The sequence below is a fragment of the Alligator mississippiensis genome, chromosome 1 (assembly GCF_030867095.1).
Source record: "Alligator mississippiensis isolate rAllMis1 chromosome 1, rAllMis1, whole genome shotgun sequence".
Classification (NCBI taxonomy): Eukaryota; Metazoa; Chordata; order Crocodylia; family Alligatoridae; genus Alligator; species Alligator mississippiensis.
In genome coordinates, this window is record NC_081824.1 from 72,280,295 (window position 1) to 72,305,978 (window position 25,684).

Sequence of the window (25,684 nt, forward strand, 5' to 3'; positions counted from 1 at the left end):
ACTAAGAGGCACTTTCAACAGCTGTTGGGTCATTTGAATTGGTATCGACATTATATTGGACCTAGTGATTTGGCAACTCCTCACCAAATTGCAGCGACAGATCCGTAATAAATCCCGAAAGTCCACGCCCTGGACAAAAGGAGATCAGCAGAACCTGCTTCGCCTGCTAGCTATGGTTAAAGATACACAACTCCATGCCATCGATCTGGGTGAGTCACTAACCGTAACCCTCGGGTTCACCACCAACCATGTGTGGGCTGTCGCACATAATCCTCACAATGAGCTAGTATATACAGCCCATAAAACGTTTCAAGCGGCTCAACATCGATATGGAGCTGTAGGAAAAATTCTCCAAGCCGAACAATTGGTGGAGCCTTTAGCAAGGGGGCATGGGACGTTACGCGCTCCCGGTGCCACATTGTTACCCTTGCTGGATGCAGACAGAGTTGACCCACATTTTCAGGGAGAATCTAAGACCTGGAATACGCTAGTGCTTACCCACTATTACAACTGGCATTGTTGGAGGTTGGAAGACACGGTACCTGATCCAAGCCCAGAAGATGAGGAGAAGGTCCCCACATTGTATGGAACTTCTGCCCCGGCATGGATGGCCTCAGATGGAAACTTCCGACATGGTGGAGGCTATGGGTATTATTGCAAAGCTTGTAACGATAAGGAAATCTTTCAAGCCGACCCAGATGATAATTCGGCCCAAAAATGTGAATTATTAGGATTTCTCAAGGTACTAGAACATTGTCTGACACATCATAACGATACACTCCCAGTCCTGATCATCGCAATTGATTCGCAATACATTTATAAAATTCTTATGGGCACAGCTTTTCCCTCTGAGAATTTGAATGATTGGCAAGATATTTGAGAAACGTTAACTAAATTTGTGCGCCTCCCATTGATTAGGCACGCACAGTCCCATCGTCCAGATACCGATCCAGTGCATGAGGTCATTGATAAGCTCTTAGAAGATCCACTCCGAACCGACATAGTCTTGCCTATCACATCTACCTCCGGTCCTGAAGTAAATCCGTTCCTCGCGTGGCTTCATGAGAATTGGGGTCACCCGGGACCACGAGCTTGCCATCAACGTTGGTGCCGAACCCTTACGGAGCCGGCCTCATACGAAGCTCAGCGTGATTGGGAAAAGGTAGCTCAGGCCTGTGAGATATGTGCTAAAGAAAAGTGCCATAGAACCAAGCACCAACTAGGAGCTTTCGATTTTTCACAGTTTCAAGCAGGAAAAAGTTTGGCAGGTAGATTTGCTGGGACCCCTCCCAGGGTCTAAGCCACCAAATAAAGGACTAGTTGTTGTTGACTTGGGAACAAGACAGTTACAGGATATCCCCCTACGAAAAAGTAATGCCACTGCTGTCATTTCTGCTTTGACTGCTTTATTTGCTACTTGGCAACCTCCTCATGAGATTCAGTCTGATGGAGGACCTCCGTTTAATTCAAACGCTTTGGACAAATTTGCTCGTCTTCATAATGTAGCCTGGCATCTTCATTTGCCGTACCACCCGCAGTCCAACGGTGTTGTGGAAAGACACATAGGTCTGTACAAAGAGCAACTTCGCCTTAGAGGAGGAGGGACATTTAAGAACTGGACTAAATTTAATCACGATGTCCTTATTTCACTAAACACTGCTAAACCATTATAGGACGAAGCTAATGTCCAGAAACCTCCACCTTGGGAGCCCAAGTTCCAACCAGACGAGTTAGTGTGGATTTCAATACCGCACCCCCATCAGTCTCATCCACAAGTTCACAAAGGGACCGTTCAGTGGTCGGGACAATATCCCAATACCTATTCTGTCCAATTGGAAGAGAAGCCCAATCGTCCTCCTATTATCGTTCATCACAACTGGATGACACGCTGTTCCAACATTTCCCCAGTATCCTTACAGTAAATCCAATTATGAGTCTTTTGTCTTGTGTTGTTGTTTTCTTTGTTCACAGGACTGACCCTAGAAAAGTAGTAATCCACAACCGCCCGATTGTGAGATTCATCGAGCACCAGACTGCAGTTCGTTCGAGTCAATAGAGTGATGATTATAAAGGAGACACTGAGACGGCGAACGTTCATTAGGTCAGGACTTGCTATAACACTATTTACTCTCATTTTGTTAAGTATTTTATTGACATTGTCTGTTAGTAGGAGAGGACGGACTGACTACCAGACGAGGAGTCCCAAGCAGATGTTCTCCAATCAGACGGTGATCAACAGTTGTTGTTATATGTTCAAAGTTATTGTATTTTATAACTTGTTAAAAAGACCGGTCTATCAAGTTGTTTGTTTATGTATATATATAACTGGTTGTTAAAGCTTTGCCAGGTCAGTGAGTCCCGAAACAAAGATGCCGTATGATAAGCTCATGTGTCTAAAATTCCAGTTGTGCCGTCAGCAAGGGGGCATGTCACAACCCAGTGATTCTGGTGCCTCGGCACAGTGGAATTTTCCCACCACATGAGAGCCTCTTGCAAAGTAGAGGTTTTCTGTTGCTGCAGAAAACCCCCGGTGCAAGAGAGTTCCCGCCATTCGAATGTAAATTTGTGTCCCACTATTGGCCAGTTCTAAATTACGCACACGTGGCGGCTGGTAATTGGCTTGCTAGCCATTTAAAAATTAGTGCGACTTCCGCCCAAGTCGGAGAACTTTGAGCACACTGCAGAGTGCTTCTGAAGAGATCTGACTCATGGCTGAGCTGATCGATAGACTGATCACCTATCGATTCTTCTCCCCGTCGCCGAGCGCAATCGCAGACGTATCCTTTTCCCTGCCGGCCTGATTTGTAGACGGACGTGCTGGCCTGAGCCCTGCCAGCTGGAACAACTAACGTAGTTGTTCAGACGACCGGACCGTTTTCGTCGCAACAGCAAGCGACGTAAGTAAAATTTTACAACCATAAAGCTTTCTCGGCCTCTCTATTCACCAGCCCGCCCCGACGAACGAGTAATTATTGAATCACCTCGAGTCGGCTTTGGCTGTCCGAGACAGCAGGAAGTGGTTGCTGGCATCTCACTTCGAGATGACCTCAAAGACTTTGCACTGATTGAGTTTTGCTCTCACATCACTGATGAGCTTTGTCTGAATGGCCTCCATTGGAAGGTCCTCATTTGGGAGTAACAGAGATCAGACTGTCAGTTGGTGGGCTCTCTGCTCTTGGGCCCCAACTGGCTCATTGCACCACAACCAGCAGCAGCCAATGAGCTTCCAAGGACACCATGTGGCATCGTGGGCACAGATCCAGAGAGACACAAAGTCCATGTCATTTTGCCCAAACTCTCCCTCCAGCAACCCACTCACAAGTGTGGCAGGTCCTTGTTGGATGGCAGCCCTCAATCCTCCCCTTGGTGCAATCCTCCCCTTGGTGGTCTCACAGACAGCAATGCTGCCCACCATTTCATCACGGCAGGTTAGGGGACAGAAGGCATGGGTCACTACTGCGGTATCACAGAGGTCTCCCATGCAAAAGGTGTTGGCACCTTCTTGCAGTAGGGAGGGTGCAGGAGTTCACTATAGCAGCAGGTTTCAACAGGAGCCACTTAAATTTCACTGTTCACTTTCTTGAGAGGTATCTTGGGGACAGCTAAGCCTCTCAGGACAAATGAGATGTTGGGGATGAAGAAAGCACTTAAAGCATCAATCGTGTCAGGGGGATAGCAGAGAAAAGTTGAGTTTGTAGGCATCTTGCATGGTTTCCAGTATGGTGTTGTCTGGCATCTACCTGGACCTGTGTCCCATGGATGTGTCCAGGTGGAGGTAGGTCTCATCCTCTTTTAGCTGCCTCATGGTCTCACCCTGGATCTTGACCGTGGTAGCAGGACAGAGTTTCATTTTCTGCAGACAATATTCAGTGAAGCACATTTGAAATGGATTCCCATCTACCTAACTGTCTTGGAGCTTATTTCCAGCATTCTCTAGAGTTTGTTGGGCTTGCTTGTGAGAATGACCAGGTCATCTCCATAGATCAGGATGTTCAGCTTTCACCCATAGAGAATGTATTCTCCTGGGTTCTCTGCAAATGGTCTGATGAGGGGCTCTATGGCCAAGTTGAAAATAACAGGGCTTAGTAGGCAGCCTTGCTCCACTCCAGTCCACATTGATCTGGCCCATGTTTCACACTCTGATGATCAGATGGTGGTACAGCCATTGTAGAACTCATGGACTAGCTAAAGGGACTAGTCTAGCACAGTGTTTCCCAACCAGTGTGCCATGGCACAGAAGTGTGCCATCAAAAATTAACAGGTGTGCCACGGAATTTTGCCATGGCAATGAGCTACAATAGGTACAAGGATGGGGAATGCCTTAACAGGTGTGCCATGGAAAATTTTTATTAATCTAAGTGTGCCTTGGGCTGGAAAAGGTTGGGAACACTAGTCTAGTATCTCAAGCTCTTGTAAACTGCTGAAGACATGCTGGTGGGGCATTGAACCAAAAGCACTGGATAGGTCAAGTCATGCCACTGTTTATGGTTGTCTCACTCTGGGCATCTGCAATACAAAGTTATTTTCAAAGCAGCTTTTGTTGGACACACAGCCTTTCTGGACGTGAAGCTGATGGCTCCTAATTTCATTGCCCAGGCTGTAGTCATACAGTTTGTCCATGATAAAGCAATGAGCTTTCAGTTACTAAGGTCATCAGGTTCACTTGTCTTACATGCGAGTATGGTCATGATGTGCAGAACTCCTTGAACTGGTTGAAGAGGAATGTCAGCACAACACAGCCTAGGTAGGTCCAAGTTCTTCAGCAGCCTGTACCTGATGCGGTTGTTGCCTGACACTATCCCCCTTGCCCTATTCAGTTTAGCTTCCTGATGTAAAGTTAGGCTTAAGCCTCACTACAACGCGCTCCTCTACTACAAGCTGGTTTTTGGCAGATCTTCTGGTGGGGGATGGGAGGTTCTCTGTTTCAGCACTGGGAAGCATGCATAGAAGAAAGCACAGAGAAATGCCAGGGACTTCTTGCAGTCAAGAGTAACATAGGTGCTTCCGAAGGTTCTTGCAGAAGATATAGTTTTGGTGAAGGATGCAGACATGGCAGACTAGTTTGTTAGGGAAAAGAGAAGGCAGGTAGACCAGCTGGAGGCCTGGCTCCTTGTTTGCAGCTGGTGTCTCAGCAGAAGTCTCCTAGGTGGTAGAGCAGGTTGGTATACCCAAGGGTCTGTATGTCAGGCCTTTATCACCTGCCTTCACCATCATGGCCCTGCAGTTTTGTGGCTATTGACACTAGAGAATTTGTCCTCACTGATGAGGCAATTGCCAGGAGGTCTCTCTCTCTGTTTTGCCACTACTGAAGGGACCTCCTGCTCCAGTACCACTGCCCATTTATCCCCTAAACATGACCAAGTGCTAATTCACTTGATCTGAGACTACCATGTTTAAATCCAAAGAGATTCAGCTGTTATATTATTCAATATGATAAATTTAAAAAACCAAAACCTCTATGACAGCTGTTTTATTGAGAGCTGGATAAAAGATAAGAAGCAAATGGTGAAACTAAGCGAACATTTTTCAGTAATCACTGTGGATATACCCTGTTTATATGCTCTTCTCTAAAGCATCCACTGTTGTCACCGTCAGCGACAGGATACTAGGCTTGATGGACCACTGGTCTGACTCAGCATGGCACTTCTTAGGTTCTTACATTCTCTACTGCAAGAAACTTTCTTTCACTATCCTGCTTTCTGTATTATAGTTGTATCAGCCCTGATTAAGCATAACACATTAAATGAAAAGCCCTACTATCCAGGTTTCAATAAATTCAACCGTAAACCCAGACAGGTAATATGAGTTTGTAAAATAATGGAAATTTAGCATGATTTTATACCCATAGTTCAGTTTTTTATTGCTGTCATTTCTGGGTCTAGAAAATTCAGCTCATTTATCTCATTCATTTTGCTTTGTTCTTTTAAAAAGCCTTTGATGTCTGGCATAATGTTTTATGTATTTTTTAAACTAAACAAAAGGAAAACAAGAATTCAACTGCATATGATATATTACCAATGCAAAGATCCATAAAGCTTTATGATCCGATTGATTTACTATTGCTAGACATGATTAAGATTGGAAAAATTTTCATTTTACAACATGTTACTCTAGAAAAATAGAATTTACTGCTTATAGAACAGATTTAAGTGAGGCTAAGGAGTTGTGTTAAACTAAAGTTAGGCTAGGCCTGAACATGCAAATATTAAAGGCAAGAACATTCATTACGCAGTGTTGTGCAAAACAAAAGTAAAAAGTTCTAAGACACCAAGAGTTCAAAACTTTTACTGAGGATCCCTCTGCATATTACAGGTATTGCACAATTAACTGGTTAACTGCACAATTATCTTGAAACCAGCTACATGTGCAAAGTACCTATCATGCCATCAAAAACTCCAACTGGCTATAAGGTTAGACCTTGACAATGTGCACTAACTTTCTAACCGGTTGCTATCGAGCTTTAATTTGAACACATAACAGGGAGCCCTGTAAGCTGAGGGTACTCCCAGCCGCAGGGGTGTACCATGCCCAGCGTGAAACCCCCAAGCCCCAAGGACTGCAGTAGCCACAATCCCCAGGGTATGGGGGTTTTCCATACCCCTGAGCCCTAGGGACAGTGACAACTGCAATCCCCAGGGGTTCAGGGGTTTCCCACAACTTAGGGTTTGGGGGGGGAGGGGAGGGAGGGAATTGCCCCTATGGCAATCCTCCAGCCCCCAGGGTTTCCCTGCACCCTGGGGCCAGCTAGCTTAAGTATCTGAAATGAAACAGTAGAAAATAAAGTGTTATTTTGTAACCTGATTTTTCAACTTTAAATGCATCCCAACACACAACTGGTCTCCACTCTAATCAGTGCTGGAAATGCCAGATTAAGTGTATTTTGTTCAGATGATGTAATGCTTTTTATGATTTGTTATTCTTTGATTTCACCAGAAGCAAACAGAAATTCTAACTTAGCACTAAAAGATATTAAACAAAGATTTTCTGAAAGTTCTTTAAATGAGCAGTATTGCTACACTTTCAGGGTCTGAAAAAAATAAAATTTTACTTCTAGCCAAACCCAGTAAGATAACAGTAGTGTAAATAATTACAAAAAGGTAAAACAATTAAATTGACATTTGAGTATTTCTGACAAAATAAATTCTGCTAATGAATACACATATGCATCTATTAGTGTAAGCTAATTATAAAAGTTAAAATAGTCTTAATGCTATTTAGGCCAGCATTTCTCAGCCTGTCATTCACGACCCAAAAGTTGGTTGCAAGAATTTATGGAAGGGTTGTGAACAAACTTTAAAAATGGATTCTCCTTTAAAAGGAGAAAAATGTGGGCAACTGTGGATTTCCTCTTGCAGGCTGGCAGAGTTCCATGGCCTGGCCATGCCACAGCTGCTGCTGCCACTGCCTTCAGGCCACAGGTCTACCCTGGAGGGTAGATGGGCAGTGCGGGCAGCCTGAGTGGCGCGGCAGCACCAGCTGGGCCATAGAGGTGGGGGGCTGTTTTCTACTTAAACGATTTACTGGGTCGGGACTAGCCAAAGTTTACAAATGGGTCCTGGTACAAAATAAGGTTGAGAACCACTGATTTAGGCCATGTTTGTCAGTGATACAATGCCCAAACTTTACAACAAAGTAAAACTCAGAAACATTCTACTCTCATGTAAAACCGTTTTGTTCCATCTTCTCTCATACTTCTCTCAATTCTATGCATGTACCACGAATGGTAGAGTAGTATCACACTGGGGAAAGGGGCTTCTGGCTATCAAATCTAGAGTGGAACTGAGTGGGCAGATACCTACTTGTTAGAGATGTAGCTAGAAGCAGCAGCAAACCTCTTTCCCCATTAAAGTTGCATAGTTTTACCTCTTTTCCTCAAAATAGCAGAGGATTATCCAATATGCAATTTACAGGAGATCTCTTTTAACCCCCACTGCCTCTGTACCCCCTACCTCTCTCTGATGCAGCCTCAGGGCCCCACCCTCCCTCATTCTTTCTCCCTGCCCCACTTCAGTACCCCCTACAGCCTCAGCTCTTGCTCACTTCCCACCCCTCCCAGTTCCCTCTGCTCAACCCTCCTGGATTACCTTTGCTCTGGCACCAGAAGGGTTCATCCCTACTGCACCCTGGGGCACACATGGTCCTGGCCCAGGCAGGAGGGAAGCAGAGGCTTCGGGGGGGGGGGGGGGCAGGAGGCAAGCTGCCTGCCCCTTTACCACCTCCATACCACCTGCCCCCCTAACTGCTTTCCCTGCTGGTGGTGGTGACAAATTTAAGATGACCTTCCAATAATTAGATACTATACCTGAAAAATAATGAATTTATAATTATTGGGGAGTCATGTTATATTCAGGGTCATCTTGGATTCAGATCAATATGGCATACCTGCTGAGAATTTGGTCCTTCAAATTAAGACGATTACTTTAATATTTCAACTCAGTAATATTTTAATTATGTAGTTTCAATCCTCCATGAAAACTATTTATAATGTCAGAAAGCAAAACAGGACAGTCCTTGTTAATAACAATATTGCATACACAGTCATGTACTCAGACAACCTAAAACAACCAACTTAAAAAAAAAACCCCAACACAATTCTAAGGGTTACTTGGTAAGACTAATAGGAGAGATGTTACTTCTAAACGGTACAGGTGCTGTACCATTACAAATTTGTGGTCCAAATTAAACTAGTTTTAAAAAAGAGAGAAAAATTGCTATAAAAAAGGTCTGAATACAATCCTTCTTCTCCAACTGGTTTCTTCTTCTCCACCTGGTTAATTTTAATTTGGTTTGGGGTCAGTTCATCTTTCTGTGGGCATATGAAAAACAGCTGGGCTGGTAAGACAACCGTATTCGGCTTAGTAAGATTGTAACATTCATCTGTCTTAATATATTAAAACAACAGTTTAGTAGTGCAAAGCAATACAAATTACAATTTGATGTAAAGTAAAAATGTAGTTAATGAAGTCTGAATTAAATCTAAAATATTCCAGTTTTGAATTACATTCAACTATGTCAAGGGGAAAAAACCCTGCAGAAACCTGCCAAGAGAAGAAAGAGATACAATTACTTTTATTTGAAGTATAAACTTACATACCTTGGCCTCCGAAATGCTAAACCATACAGTTGGCAAGCCAGACCCACAGTGGGAGTATAAACAATAGGCATGAACTTTTCAATGTCAGAAGTCAGCACTTTATAGAAAAGCTTTTCATTTCGATCCTGAAGGCCCATTAAGAGAATGTATCTGTGGAAATTAAATATAATTAGACAGGCATCCAAGTGATCATCTAAGAGGTCATTTAAAAATAAAATAGATGCTCAGATGATTAATTAAAAGTTTGATTGTTGAATAGTCTTTTTCTGGTGTAACTCACTGAAACTCTACGAAACATTAGTAGCTTAAACACTTCAGACTTGAAAGATAACAAATTTAAGCCAGACGGACAGAAGCTGAAACCATTGCAGAGGTGACATATTCAGCACACTCAGGAAGAGAACTAATCCCCATTAGATATTACATTGCTTTAAAATAGCAGGCCAGTCAAACCTTAACCCACACTAGTCCATTTTGAGTGGGATACTTTGGTGTCTTAAAAAAGGGAGGTTTCTCTACTTTGGTTTTCTATGAAATTTCTCCCAATCCAAGGTAAAGGGTGCATCTGTGCATGCATGTGTGTCTGGATGCGTCTCATTCTTCTAACAGATTTCAAATACTTAAATACTGGAACACAAGCAATTCTGCCATTTCTGCAATTTTCAGTAGTTCCTAATGAAGCCCACAGTGTTTAATCAATTACAATTATGCATTTGAAACAGTTACATAATCATTCTAAGTGAGGGCAGTGAAAATAAAGAATGGGAGTTGGTCTGCTTTCCTCCACCTAATGCAACACTGATGTTGGGTAAAGTTACACAACTCTTCTGTGGTACCAACAGGGAAGTTTATTGACAGATAGGAGAAAAAAAAGTTCATTTAAAAGCTGGTGGTCAGATCCTCAAGCTATACTAACTTTACAACAGCTGAGATTCTGCCCCCAAACTGTCAGTTTTAACAATTGTTGGAAATGTTACGGGGACCTTAACCTGACAGATATACAGGCAGTCCTCAGACTTACGACACAATTGGTTCCTGAAAACCGTATCTTAAGTCAAAACGCTGTAACTTGGAATCAATTTTCTCATAAGAAACAAGGTTATAAATGGGGGATTGGTTCCTGAACCAAGGCCCGATACCCTATTTTCACCAAAAATACCCCAGAATTTGGTACTCAATCAATTATAGTGAGTAATATAGCTTTCTTAAAGCAAGTATCCAAGGCAATATGGACAGATGGTTTCCAGGGAGATAAGCGACGCAGTGAACTTGTTCGTTGGCATGGCGTTGCATAGGATCAAGCATTGTAAAGTCAAAACTGACATCATAAAAGTTGAAACGGGGTTTCCCCCCAATTTACCTCTGTAAATTAAACAAAATCTACTTGGGACCATTTCAATGCAATTTAAATGTCAACAATTCTTTCGCATTACCTTCCCCATGCCTTTGGGAACAATAATTTATTTTAGAGAAAAAAAATACATCAGTAAATGGGGAAAAAAATCACTTTAATAACATACCAGTTAAAAGACAGCATAGCAGGCCCTTGCCCCAAGAGTGGCTCTGATGCCCCCTGGTAGCCAAGCTACTCCTGCCTCCCCTCAGCTCCTTGGGATACCTTCCCTTATTGGTCTCACCTGCAAGGCACCTTAATGGATATTTTAGTCAGGAGACCTGGAATCAACAAAGTGGCCTATAGGGCAGTCATCATGGGGGCTGAGGCAGGTGGGGTTTGATGTTGGGTGGGTGGGTCTTCTTATGTCATGGACTGTGTGACAGGGTGGGACGTCCACTTCCAAGACTACAAATTCCCCTCTCAAAAGGAGTACTTCTAGGGCAAGGGGAAGGGGTTAAAGGTGGGACTTCTGATCCCAAAATGGCAGCCAGGGGGTAGGGCACCTCTCAGGGGGTGGGGCTTAATAGTTTGACGAAAGGTATACCCTTGTGGCCCTTGGCAGCTGAGCAAAAAACCCATTAAGTGGCCCTAGAGCTAAAATAACTGCTCACCCCTGATCTAGTCCAACCCCCTGCTCAAAGCAAGACTATACCAAACTATGTCATCCCAGCCAAGGCTTCATCTAGGCAGGTCTCAAAAACCTCCAAAGATGGAGATTCCACCACCTCTCTGGATAACCTGTTCCAGTGCTTTACTACCCTCCTGGTGAGAAAAGTATTTCTCACTTTTTGAAAAAAAAATATTCAAAAACATTTTCCATATACAGACTAGGAAGCATCCATATACGTCATCCCACCAATCTCTAGGTCTAAGCAACATGTATCTTTAGATGCTCTTGAATTAAAAAAAAAAAAAAAAAAAAAAAAAATCTTTACTCAAAAAAAAAAAATCATCCATAACTGAAATTATCACCATCCTAGCATTTACTCTCAAACTGTCTCATTCATAATTAATTATGATCAATACCTTAGTTTATAAAAAAAATGAGTCTTGAAGAATTGTGGAAATGAATTGCATATCTTCACAGAGTGACGGATGGAGAATTTATTACGCATGAACTGTGCTGGTTTATGCTGGAGTACTCAGGCATGCAAGGAATGCAGGTTAATGAAATAGTATCTATGTTTCCAAACACTAACTCTTTTTATTATTATGTTTTTCTTTTAAATCAACTGTTGCTGTTTAAAACCTCCAAATGATCTTTTCATTCTGCTATCCTACTATTTAGGCCAATCCTGTTTTCTTGTGAGATTTTCTGGAGAAGGAATTTTTAAAAAACAATTCCTGGAAGACTCCAAGCTGGAAGTCAAACTGAATTTGTAATCTGTATTTAATCACAAAAAGGTGTTTCAACTCCGGTTTTTGGTTTTCATTAAATACTGTTGGTACTAGATTAAGATGTTTTTAGCGTAGCCATTTTTATATGCAAGCTATATACTAAAGTGCTTTCAAAAGGTGACTATAGCGTAATTATATCTGTAGTCAAATGTGACAGATATTATGTACTCAATAGCAGCTCACCTACAGCCTTGGATATAAACATTTGTGCCTGCAGAAAAAAAAATGTATGCTTATAAAAACATAATTATAAACTCATTATAAACATAACATGAAATTAAAAACATAGGGTAACACACCTCTACGGTATATTGTACTATTAAGTTTGTTTTTTTTCTCTAGAAATATCAAACTTCATTAATATGGAATAGCTTATTTTTGACAGGTAAAAACTAGGTAATTCAGGCCTGAAAAGACATTTGGAAGAGGCAGCACCATTTCCTTCAAATGTGTTTGGAATACAATATACTATACTGTTTGTAACATATGAAGAATGGTTTGCCAACATCCAACTGATCTACAAAGCACAGCCATACAATAAATTTCAGGATTATGTCTTCTGAGACAGGTACATATAAAGTGGTATTACATAAAACATTATCACAATTTAAATCACATTTTAAGTTAAAATATGGTCAAAATTATATTTTATAAAGTGCTATCCTGAACAGAATGTGCTTGACTGCAATAAAATACCAGCCAAAAGAAGCATATTTTTATCCACAAATAAGAGCGGATTTAATTATTTACTAGATAATTCATGTAAAAAATTCAATAAAAACAATGGCTGGCATAATCTCGCAAATCCAGTGGCTAGATTATATCTTCAAACTGTGGAGAGAAACCCTAGCTCTGTTGAAATCTATAACAAACTCCCATTAACTTCAATAGAGACATGATGCCCCTATGGAGTAGTACAGTAGGTCTACTCCACTAAATATCCTGATTTTTTGCTGGAGCTGATGTTGTCATGGAAGGAGCAAAAATATAGAATATCAAAAGCTATCTACCCCAAGAGATATCAGAGGTAACAAAACATGTTCCATTCCTTCAGACTTCAAGAAAATGAGACACTTGTCTATGTGGAAATGGGTGGCATAAGATACAGGTATCTGCATGAAGACACCATTCCCAATGCACACTCAGTAATGCCCAAGTGTGCCTGCCCTTTCAGAGAAAATTTCTGTCCTCAGTTCTGACTGAACTACAGTTAATGTTTTTCTGAAGCGCTTGTTTCAGGTTCTAAAACTGAGTGAATCACTTCTTTATCCTGCATACAGGACTCCCAAGAAATCAAGCACTAAAATTTGTTTGCAACTAGGAATTTGATCTACACGCTTACTGGGCATAATACATAATGTGGCACAGTGCAGCCGAAGCTTAGTGGCTATATTCATACCTATCATTGTTACTATAAGGCATGACCTCTCTTTTTGCAACATTGCTATACATTTCTTAGATTAGAATAAAGCAATATAGGCTGAGTCATCTTTTACATTCACATAAATAACCTTAAAAATAATCCACTCCCCTACACCAGGGAAATATTACTGACATTAAATATATGTTATTATTTCCACAGTATTTTTATGTACTGTGTTGAATACATGTTTAGAAAAGAATATTAGTTTTTATAATAATACTCAAGGTAAGAGATAACAAAAAATCCGCACAAAGTGGCCGTATTTTCCTGGGAGGTTTTTCCCCTCATATTCCTATGTTCTTGTAAGTAAAAGCAACATGACCCTTCAGAGGAAGAAAACCCAGAAAAGATGCAACCAAATCAAGCAGAGGGGCAGATACATTAACAATCTTCTTCTCATTTCACTTATCAACATGAAATAAATTAAAAATAATATGAATCTATTCAAGTTAGATATTATGTGCCAGCCTATTCAAAGAATCCAGTACTCGTTAGTTTGAGATAAAACTGACACATGAAATCACTAACAAAAATCATAGAAAAAGATTTTCCAAATTAAATATTTAAAAGAGAATTATATTTCATTAACTCTTATCTATTCACAAATCTAGTATATGAGAAATACAAACATATACTTAATACTGGTTTGTTCCTAGTGCATGAACTATTGACATATCAAACCACAGCACACTGGAATACAGCAGCAAAAACCAATATTCACCTAATACGGCAATCATACCAGATAACTGCACCAGGTTGCAGGCACAGTTGGTGATTGTCACCGATTTGAGATGCAACAGGCAAGGGATGCAATAAGCTCTAAAAAGCAACATAAGAGTCAGAAGTAAGATCCCTTACTGAATGCAGAAGACTATCTAATTATGTATAATCCAGAGAAATCTTACAAAGTCATCTACCAGATACTGAATACAGTTGACAGCAAAGATTGGCTCTCTGCTCCTTCTCTAGAGGAACAGAAAAACAAGTTAGGGATTACTTAGAAAACCTAGATGGTTTCAAGTTGGCAAGGCTGGATGGAATTCACCTTCAGGTACTGACAGAATTAGCTGAGGAAATTGCACAGCCATTGGCTACCCTCTGACAACTTGCAGAGACTGGGTGAGGTCCTGGATGATTAGAAAAGAGCAAATATGGAAGAGAGAACTATGCCACAGCTTCAATTTCTTCCCTTTAAGGAGGATCAAAGAAATTATAGATCAGTCAGCCTGACTGTCATACCTGGAAAGATCATAGAGCAGGTCCTCAAGGAATCTAATGCGAAACATCTAAAGGAGAACTTGATCAGGAACAGCTAGCATGGATTCAAAGAGCAAAGAATGCCTGACCAACTTGATTTCTTTCTAAGACAAGGTGACAAACTCTGTATGGACGGAGACCTTTCCTTTCCTTTTTCATGTCCTTTTGCAAAGGTATTTAGCAGAATTCGCAGATTTGTTAGAATCTGACAGGCTGAGCTGTCAGCGCTTTTGCTACGGCCTTAAGCTTGCAACCTCTGGGCTGTCAACTGCGTGCCTAAGAGCCTGTGCCACCCCCATCCCCCTTGACTTTAGCAAGGTTTTTGACATGGTCTCCCACAATACTCTCATTAACAAACTAAGGAAATACACTGGATAAGCAAACTGTATTTGACGTGAATATATAATTGACTGGATCACTGTGCTCGATGAGGGTGGTCAAGCATGGAAATGGGCTACTTAGAGAAACTGGAATTTCCTCTTGGGAAAATGTGATAAACAGCCTTCAACCATTCACATATTTGTTATAAAATGGATGGGGAGACTATCCTCTATGGCTGCAGGGGACAAAACAAGGAGCAATGGTCCCAAATTGCATCAAGAGAAATTTAGGCTAGATATCAGAATAATTTTCTCATTAAATTGGCTAAGCATTGGAACAGGCTATCTAGAAACATTTTCAAAAGCAGGTTAGATGGACACTTGGCTGGAAGGGATAGTTTAGTCAAGATGATCTTGACTTTAGCAATGGGCCAGCTAGAATGTCTTCATATGAGGTCCTTTCCAGCCCTACTTTCCTATGATTCTGTGATCTCTGCCCAGGTCACTAAATTTGCTAGGTATAAGTCTGCCCTTGAAAAACATTTTACAGGAAGTGTTCTTGGCCAAGGAGCACAACTCATAGAGGAGAACTTGGACATAAGGGATAGAAGCATTTCCAAACTGAAACAATCGTTTTCACTTCAAGTATTTCAGTTTGAGGATATTTATTTGTTCCAATGAAAATTCAATGCTTTCCACAAATGCAAAATTATTATAGTTTCCCTGCCACCATCCAGTTTTCTATCCAAGCAGATTTGACAAACAATTTACCACATTAAATTTTATAAACTGTCTTTAGGTCCTTTGCTGGACACTCTGCAAACATCTTTCAGGCTCTAAGATCTGTATGTCCTGAAAGCTGGAGACATTAACTAGGCTAAAAACACTAATATCATCTGCTATTACCCATAGACAATGCAGAGATAAAAAAATACTAAAAACATTTGACAACACTATCTCTGTCTTTGGAACTAAATCATAGCTTAGCAATGTACAACACCATCCAGTCCAATCTGGTCCACAGAGGTACAGGGGCTGAGACACGGTCTCAGCTGCCCATTCAAGCCCTACCACCACTGTAGCCTTGTCACCATGGCTGTTCCACAGCAACAGTGACAGAGCTGTGTGCCAGCAGCCTCAAGTGGCAGGGGCTGATCAAGGAGGAAAGGAGAGATTCCCCAAGCAGCCCCCGCCACTACCCCCGGCAGCAAGGGTGACAAAGCTGTCTGTCAGCAGAGAACTTCAAAAGGGCTGCTAGTACCAGGAGACCTTCAAAAGGCAGCAGGGGCGAGAGGGCTCTTTGCAAATCCCGTGGGACAGCAAGGACACATTGGGAGGGGGAGGGGGAAGGAGGAAGAGGGTCTATAGCCCTCTATCAGACCCTGATAACATGCTTACAGATGTGTTCTGGCAGACGCCAGTTCTTATGCAGCCAAATTCATTAATGGATTTCAGTGGAAGTTCTGTCCAATGAAACTACAGAACTGTGTTTCACATAGCCTTCTAAAAAAAAGTTATGATAAAAGAAAGAAGCATTCATTTTAATATATTCATTCATATCACAGAGTCTAGGCAAAGTAGCAGGCCCATACATAGGGGAAAACGCAAAAGCAGCAGGGATTAACAGACATAGCGTAGCCTATGCAGGAGGCATCTTCCCTCTTTTGACCACTCTTTTACTTGCTATAGAAGTCAAGGAAGTGCTCTCCTTGGATGCTCCCAGTTATTCCAGGCTATTTGTATCGCATTCTTTTCTACATCTGGCCACAAGCAATGATATAGAGCAGGTCACTAGGCAGTAGCTGAAGCTCCACTCTTGAAAAGAATCAATCCATACAGCTGCACATAGATCATTCATGCAGGAAAATGGAACAGCTCCCAAAAGGGCAGGTTTGGGGTTCCTTAGGAAAACTGCACTACAAGTTTCCCTTGATTTATGCAAATCCTATATATGCGAATTCGCTCTTATGTGATCACCCTTTTTCTATCCAAAATTCCTCATATGCAAGGTAAAAATCACTCTTATGTGACTGGGGTTCCACTTCTCCCCACTCACCCCAGCCCCTGGGCGGCACTGTGCTGGGGTGCAGGCAGGTGGTTATCAGCTGCTCCGAGGTCTGCTGCAGCAGCTGGGGTGAGTGGGAAGAAGCAGAGCCCCAGGAGATTCAGAGCTTGGTGCAGCCCAGCAGCTACAGGCAGTTGGCATTGGCTGCTCCTGCAGGGACTGGGGTGAGCAGGGAGAAGCAGAGACCCTGGGCTGCAGCAGGCAGCAGGAACTGTGAGTGGGTGCAGGGGTGCAGCCCTTGCTGGTACATGTCCCCTGGGAGGGCTGTGGGCTGGGGGGCTGCCCCGGGGTCATGTGCCCCCAGATCTGTGCGTGGAACAACAACAGGCTGCTGCTGCAGGCTGGGGTCAGCAGTGCCACCAGACCACCGTTGGACAGGTTGTGGGGAGCTACAGCAAATTTTGGGGTGGTAGCAGGCCCCCTCCCAGCGCCACTGCCTGCCTTGAGCACCAGGAAGAGTCCAATGCTGCCGCCAGCCCCAGCCTTGCTGCAAGAATGAGGTGGTGGCACTGGGAGGGGGGTTAGTGCCACCCCAAAATTTACCACAGCCCCCCCCCCTCCCCCCCAATTTGCCCACCAAGCACCAGGGAGAGCCCAGTGGCGCTGCCGGACCCACCTTGAAGTGACAGCCTGCTGTTGGCCTGCACCCCCCCAGGAAGAGCCTGTTCTCTGGGAGAACATGAAATCTAAAAGGCAGGTTCCCTTGATTTTTATGTGGTAGATTTCATGTAGTTCTAAATTACAGATACTTTATTTGATCCAGGAGAACAATTAATAATTGTCTAATCTTGCACAGTTCAGTGGGATCATTAGTAAGATAGTTTCTAAGTTTAGTCTCTCCCTGATGAGTTTGTAGACAACCACAAGATCACCTCTCAGCCTTCTCTTGTGGAGGCTGAAGAGGTTCATGTCCCACAAAATCAGTCCTTATAGGTTTTTTTCTGTAGGCCTTTAACCAGATGGGTGGCCCTCCTCTGAACCCATTCCAGGTTATCTACATCCCTCCTGAATTGTGGAACCCAAAACTGGACACAGTACTCCAGCTGTGGCCTGACCAATGCCGCACAGAGGGGAAGCATCCCCTCCCTAGACCTGTTTGTGATGCACCTACTTATGCAAGAAAGAGTGCAGTTAGCTTTACTTATTACCTCATCAGACTGGTGACTCATGTTCATTTTGGAGTCTACTGCAACTCTGAGATACCTTTCCGCAGTTGTGCTACTTAGAATGGTACCTCCCAGGCTATAGGAATGTTGATGATTCTTCCTTCCTAGGTGCAACACGTAGCACTTACCTTTGTTAAACTGCATCCTATTCTGTTCTGCCTACTTCCCCAGCCTCTCCAAACCCACCTGGATTCGCTCCCTGCCCTCTAGTTTGCTTACCAACCCCCATAGTTTGGTATCATCTGCAAACTTGGACAGGGTGATTTCTACTCCCTTGTCCGAGTCACTAATGAAGATATTGAGCAGTACTGGTCCCAGGACAGAGCCTTAGGGGACTCCACTGCCCACATTTCTCCAAGTAGAAACTGACTCCTCCACCACCATGCTCTGGGTGCGTCCCATAGGCCAATTTTCCACCCACTGGACTATGTAATAATCTGAATTGCAACTGTTTAGTTTATTTATAAGAATTCGGTGCGACACTGTGTCAAAGGCCTTTTTAAAATCTAAGTAAATAACATCTACCACTACTCCTTCATCCAAGCAATCAAATCATCCAAATCATCAGGGGGTTAGAAAAAGTAACTTGAGGTCACTTCCAGCCCAGGTTTTTTAGGATTGGGAAATTTAAAAGGTTCCCTTCTAACATAGTAATTTAAAACAAAACAAAAAACAAAACACTTGTGTGCGATATGTTCTACATTTCTCTTCACTTATACTTAATATTAAAGATGTTATTCTTAAAGCAGAACTTTGTTTCAGGGAAGTTTATTTGCTCCTGCTGCTTATTTCCTGTATCAATTTTTTGACAGAAGAAATTGATTTCAGTTAAGAAAAGCAGTTTCAGCTGAATATTAGTAAACAGATATTACTAGTAAACAGATTAGAATAATTAATCTGTAAAACACGGAAAAATATGCATCAGCCCATAACCATCTAGGATATTCCTTTCCTCTGAAATACCAAGACAAAGAAATAAAACAACAGAACTATTACTTGGGAAAGAGGATACGGTTAGTTAGCAGTACTTTACCTGTCTAGGTCAGATGCCTGTCTTTCAAAATTTGTGAGAATCCTTAAAACCTGGACTTCTTGACTAAGAAAGCAAGGTGGCAGTAGTCCATGAATATTCAACTGCTGTCTCTCTTCCAAAGTAAAAGCCATGCCCTATGTAAAAATCACATGATGTTACTTGTAAGATATCTAAAGAATGAAAAGAAATCTAATATCAAAACATTCAAGTAATTGGGGGGAAAAATACCCCTCTATCCTAGGAGTTAAGGCACCATCATTTCTTCTTTAGACATTAATGCATTACGTAATAGCAAACCTGAGCCAAAGTTTTAAAAATGTATTTTCATATTTCGAGATTTTTGGAACGCATTTCCATAATGCAGCAGCTCTCTCTCAGAATAAATCAGGGTGGGCAAAATACAGCCTGCAGGCCACATCTGGCCCACCAGGTACTTCCATCTGGCCTGCAGTGCCCACCAATGAATTGTACCCTGCCCACCCCTTCCACCCACAAGGGTGGGAGCGAGGTGCCCATATATACACCCCCTCAACATACCCTATTGTTCCTCACTCCCACCTTCATGAGCAAAAGGGCCTGGCCTGACCAACATGAGGCTTCGGCCAGGGCTGCTGGTGCCGCTACAGCAGTCACCAGGGGACCTCCTCGGCTCCCCTGGTATCCCGCTCACTCCAGCAGCAGCAGGCAGGGGCACTTAGGTCACCTGTTCCCGTCTCCAGCCAGTGATGTGCATCACGGCAAGAAGGGCAGCCCACACCAAGCTGTCTGTATCGCCAGTGCTCCTCCACTGTGCATGCACAGCCTCCACACACACATAGCATGGGAGGGAAGCCCCACACGCTGGAGCTGGCTGGGATGGGGAAGTCAGCAGGCTCCAGCTTTCCTCCTGTGCCCAGAGGCGACCCAAGCAGGGTGCGGGGTCCTGGGCAAGTTAGCCCATGCAGGGCCCTGCCCCGGCCCCAGAGAAGCTGTTGCTGTCATCGGTATCAGCGCAGGGGGGTAGCAAGCGCAGAGCCACCGCTCCACCCGGCTCTGAGGGGGCCCCTGAAGTGTGGGGTCTGGGGCAGTCCTGGGTGCACGTGGAAATAAAGCACTTGGAGCAATAAATTCTGGCATAATGTGTCACAGTTTATAATTCCGCATTAATATGCGCATGTAGATGTGCCCTCTGGATAGATACAGGCAACCCCTGCTTAACGCTGTTTCACTTAGCGCTACTTTGCTATAACGCTCATTTGAAATTGATACCTGATTTCACTTAGCTCTCAGCAAGTTTCATTATAAAGCTCATGGTCGCCATTTTGGGTCATTAAAAACAACTGCGTCACCAACTTGGGTCATCAAATACTTTCAGTTTTGCTTAATGCTCGTTTTACTTAATGCTCAGTTTCTCAGCAACCAATTAAGAGCATGTCGCAGGGCACTAAGGTGTCTGCTCCTATTAGAGTAGAGGTTGCCAAGGGAGGGAACACAAAGGGCCAGATACAAGCCCAGATGCAGGTTGCCATGACAACTGGCTAATGAGGGTTTTGGCCACACCTGCAGCTGGTTAGCTGGCTGGAAGAGACAGGGCCCTAGGCCCATATAAACCCTAGGGCTGGGACCAGACAGTTCAGTTCCCTACTGGCAGCCAGAGAGGAAGGAGCCTCCAGGGAGGAAGTGCCCAGTGACACAGCAACAACCTAATATGCTGCATCCAGGGCAAATGGGGATCTATGAGCTCCCGCAGGTACACTTGCTCACTAGATACTTAGTACTGGGGATGAAGTTCAATGCTTTTAAAAGGGGCAGAGCACACCCTTGTCTTTTGTATTACATTATAACCCAGGGCCTTATGTTTTGTTTGCTGTGTCATAACAACTGGTGGTTTGGGTGAGGCTATCTGGGGAAGAAGGCAGCCTCATTGGGGGCCCACTGCAGAGTGGGGACCCCGGAGATGGGGCTGCGGAGAGCCTGGTGCAGAGACAGGGCTACAGAGACCCCAGTGAGGACAAGGGGCCAAATTATAATGAGGCCTAGGCAAGACAACGCCAGTACCATCTGCGTGGCTTGGGGCGTGGTAAAGGGGTGGTTGGAGCGACGCATATAGCCCATAAGGCTGGGTTGTCCAGGGACATCTATTATGAAACAGGACTTACGGGGCCCAGGGAAATCCACAGGACCATGCTCAGATAGGCTTAAAAGCAGCCTTCCTATATCAATTATTTCAATGAGACATGGCAGGTGAGAATAGAGGGTGCCCATCGGGCCAAAATGGCACGGTTGAGGGGCCTTGGGGGTAACACAGCCATTCTTAAGGACCCCATCCCATGACAGAGTGCTAAGCAAGGGTTTCCTGTAAAGTGAGCTTAAGGGCTATTAAATGAAGAGTTCTGTTTACTTTATAAATCAGAGTTGTAATGAACCTCAGTGGCCATCCAACCCAATCTCTGCAAAAATACATGATTTGCTATTCCTTAATCATTGCACAAATCTGTACCCAAGCTATTTTTGAAACCCACCAATGAAAATTTCAGAGGTTCCATAAGCAGCTTTTTCCATTGTCAAGCTGATCTTACAGTTTTGAAGATATTTTTCTCAGATTTAATTGCTTTGCTACAGTTTACATACAAGCAAATTAATTTCTTGTTTTTTGTATTATATTTTAAAACCATAACAATTAAGAATCAGAAAAAAACATGCACATTAACTGTACACGTAAAACTGAATTAACATCACAAACAATAAAAGAAAAAAGTGGGGGGAGGGAAGAGGAAGGGATAGAAGAAAAGAAAAAAAAGTGTGCAGTGAGCAATGATCTAGCTACCAAAATATTCTGAGAATTTCTTCCAAATTGCATGAAATGTTTTGAAGCAGTTAAGCCTAATAAACATGACTCTCAAGATACGCCAGCTGTGCCATGTCCTTCTACTAGATTTCAGCCTTCGGAGATGTACTACTTCTCCAGTGCAGCAATATAAATTTTGCGCACTGTTAACAAGGCCCACTATAAGAATGCAATTTAGAAAGGATTCCATTTGAATTCCTTGGAGATATACCGAAGAGAAGACATTTACCACAGGTATCCGGTGCTGTGTTCAAAGCCATGTTAACTCTATACCTTACTATGAATTATTTTTGGAAAGAAATTATAACTAATCGAAACGTGATGCCTTGCAGGCAGGCAGTGCTTGGTCACATCTCCAACATGTATCTACTGGCAATATAACTGAAGTTTCAAGTTTAGTGGGAGCCCAATGCAGACCAAAAAAAAAATTTCATGAGCTGAAGTTCAAGATCAATTGTTAAAAGTTCAAATATCATGAATTACTAATTTCCACTGTGATTCTGTCATCTAGTTATCTAGGTCTCCATTCCATTTCAGTCCTAAATAGTCTGTATCTGATCAGTTATATGACATCATATATTCATAGAGTGATGGCTCAGAATGAGGGAGAGAAGCAGATTCCAAGGCAACACGCACACACCGCGCGCGCCAGGGGTGTCTGCTATACGATAACAAGAAATATTCACCTGAAGCTTAATACGATTCTTTAAAAACTTATTTTAAAACCCACAACACAATCTGTCAATTGCTTTTAAAAAGCTTTAATCTCAGAAACAGCAATTCTTCCATGTGTTTTACATTTCTTAAGGTACATATTATTTCTTTTGGACAGTACTACAAATAAATAAATATAAAAGCTCACACAGTACATGGATAAGAAGCAGGGAAAACACGGTAGTTCTTAAACATTAACTTCCATATGCTCTTTTTCTTTGCCACAGATAGTTTTAGAAAATGGAATTTCTTATCGTGAATATTTAGTTCCTTTTCTCTAAGGAGAAACAAGAGGAATTCATACAAAAAAGCCAAACCCCTATGCAATGACTTAATGGATGAGAGAAGTCTTTTTTTCTAGGTCAAATATATATGCTGTATCCTGTGTATGGTATATGGCAAGTTTGAACCCTGTTTGCTGCCCTGTCTCTTGGCTTAGCTCTACTTTTTCCAACTTCCCCCTGTTAATATTAATAGTGCTGTTTCATGGATCATCCAGCAGAGAGTGCTCCAAGTCTAGTTTGGCTTGCATGCTTCATTATCTCCTAGACTTTATGATGATGCATCTCTGTCCCTTCAACTGAAAAAAAACCCACATGACACAAACATGCTTTCTTTATACATAACCCTATAAGCATCATGTGCCACATATCAGTCCATTTTGTAGCTGTTATACTAAAAAATGGAACTGGATAGGAGAATAACTGAATAAAAATCTGAGGTGTAGACATGATAATATAACTCTAATACCTTTATTCTAATTTTTCTTTAGTCAATACTGTTAATAAATTAAGGTCTTCTATTAATTTATTACTTACAAAATAATGCCTGTATGGTAGTGACACAGTATGTGGAATTTGAGTTCCTTTGATTAGCCAGTTAGTCTGTAATTTTTATTTAAATTATTTTCTCCATTAATACTTATTTAAAAACTTGAAAATTTCTTGAGCACCAGTGCTTTGGTTAACATGACATTTGAATCACAGCTGCCCAAATTTATCTTATTCAGTCCACGTTCCTAATTCTTACTTTACTGTTTCATTCCCTTCATATGTTGTGGCTTTTGAGAACTAATGAAAGCCTGCTCCAGGATCCTCTATGTTCTCTGTTCCAGCTTTCTGGGAAGCAAAAGATATTTCCCATACATCTAACTATTAAAAAATGATTTTTCTTTTTCTTGTAGTAGACCCGTCAGTTGTTGCCAACTCATGGCAAATGAACATTTACTTATTTCTGGATTCTGTTCTCCACTACTTGCTAATAGCCTCCTCTTTAGTAATGACTTGCATTACCACATACTGTATGAGAAATCTTGGAGGTAGACATTTCTGCTACATATAAACATTTGGGCAGGTTAAATCGGATTCAAAATGACCATCTGATTTAAACTTAGCTTGTCCTGGTGCCGACTCTACACTTGCAAATCTGGTCTCAGTGACTGGCAGTCAGTTTAAACCTGTACAGAAGTTTCATGCACACAAACCAGCCTAAAAATTGCAGAACCCGGTTAAGATAAACCTAGATACATGTAGTATCAAACTTATTTAATTTAAGTCGAATTTTTGTCCACTTTCCCTGTGCAGCCCCAAGGCTGAGAACCCAGTAACTGGTCCTAGCCCCAGGGTTGCTCTTTTCATACCTTCCTCCCCCTCAAACTGAGCTATTTTTTGCCCCACTGAACCAGGCAGCCCTCTCAACTCCCGTTCTAACAAGTTGTTCCAGGTGCAGCCACTTATCAGTGTTCACTAATGCTAGAGCTGAGCAAGGAAGTCCCACATGGGGGAAGGGGCGGGAGGGGTGGGGATGTAGGTTCGCTGGGGAGAGTTGGGGGCTAAAAGTAGCCCCTAATCCCTCAAAGTCCCCATGAACCCTGCAAGCCTCCCGATCCTGCCAGACACTCCTAGACCCCAGCAAAAACATGGCAAACTGTGCCTGCACTCCCCACCCCTTCCAGATAGTGTCTGCCTATCCCACTCCACACACAGGTCGCACCTGCCCCCTATCCCCTCCAGCCTCTACATCCTGACTTACCCAATATCAGGCAGCCATTTTGAACTGATTTAACCTCCCCCAACAGCCCCAAATGTCTGTACTTACCTTTCTTCACCATCTTTAAACCCTGTGACACTTCACACGGAAGCTAATGTTAAGAATTCATCTTGTAAATTGTTAAATTTCTATGTATTTTTTTTTAAAGCTACATGACAGTTTCATTAAATAGCTGTCAGCTCCCTTGTTTAACATGCTTAAAAATATTTCAGTAACAAACTACAAAAATGTACATCAGTACTTTGAAATTAGATGCTTGAAATGTAATTCTCAAAAAGGTACCCAAAGGACTGTACAAAACACATTTAAAGATACCTTAAAAGACAGCTTAGTACTCTTGGTCAGCCGCAAAGAACTTAGTGAACAAGAAGCTAAAGAAGTAAAACTAGCAAAGTTATCAATGGTTTAAAGAAAAAAAAAAAGTGAGCAAACTTTGAATCAAGTTTTAGAAAGCTTTTTAATCCAATATAAACTGATTTTTCTGGTGTGCATAAATGAGCTCATAGAATCATAGAAGTAGGGTCAGAAGGGACCTTGTAGATCTTCAAGTCCGACCCCCTGCCTGGGCAGGAGGAAAACTGGGCTCAAATGACCCCAGCCAGGTAGGCATCAAGCCGCTTCTTAGAGACTCCCAGGGTAGGAGCTAGCACCACTTCCCTTGGAAGTTGGTTCCAGATCCCAGCCGCCCTAACTGTGAAGCAGTTCCTACGGATGTCTAATCTAAACCTATTCTCCAACAACTTGTGGCCGTTATTCCTTATTATCCCTGGGGGTGCTATGGAAAACAAGGTCTCCCCCAAACCCTTCTGGTCCTCCCTAGTGAGTTTATAGACTGTCACCAGGTCCCCCCTCAGCCTTCTCTTGTGAAGGCTGAACAGGTTCAGGTCCTGTAGCCTCTCATTGTAGGGTCTGCCCTGCTGTCCCCAGATCATGCGGGTGGCC

The 25,684-nt window shown here is 42.6% G+C and overlaps 1 protein-coding gene across 1 annotated transcript in view; it reads right to left on the reverse strand.

Moving 5' to 3' along the window:
• ME1 (malic enzyme 1) overlaps positions 1 to 25,684 on the reverse strand; it is a 309,039-nt gene that overhangs the window by 231,173 nt on the left and 52,182 nt on the right. Inside the window, exons 2-3 of the mRNA XM_006258408.4 lie at positions 19,153 to 19,286; positions 9,095 to 9,244 (exon numbers count right to left, since the gene is read on the reverse strand). Of these exons, the coding sequence (XP_006258470.2) occupies positions 9,095 to 9,244; positions 19,153 to 19,286 (284 nt within the window). The remainder of the gene's footprint in view (positions 1 to 9,094; positions 9,245 to 19,152; positions 19,287 to 25,684) is intronic.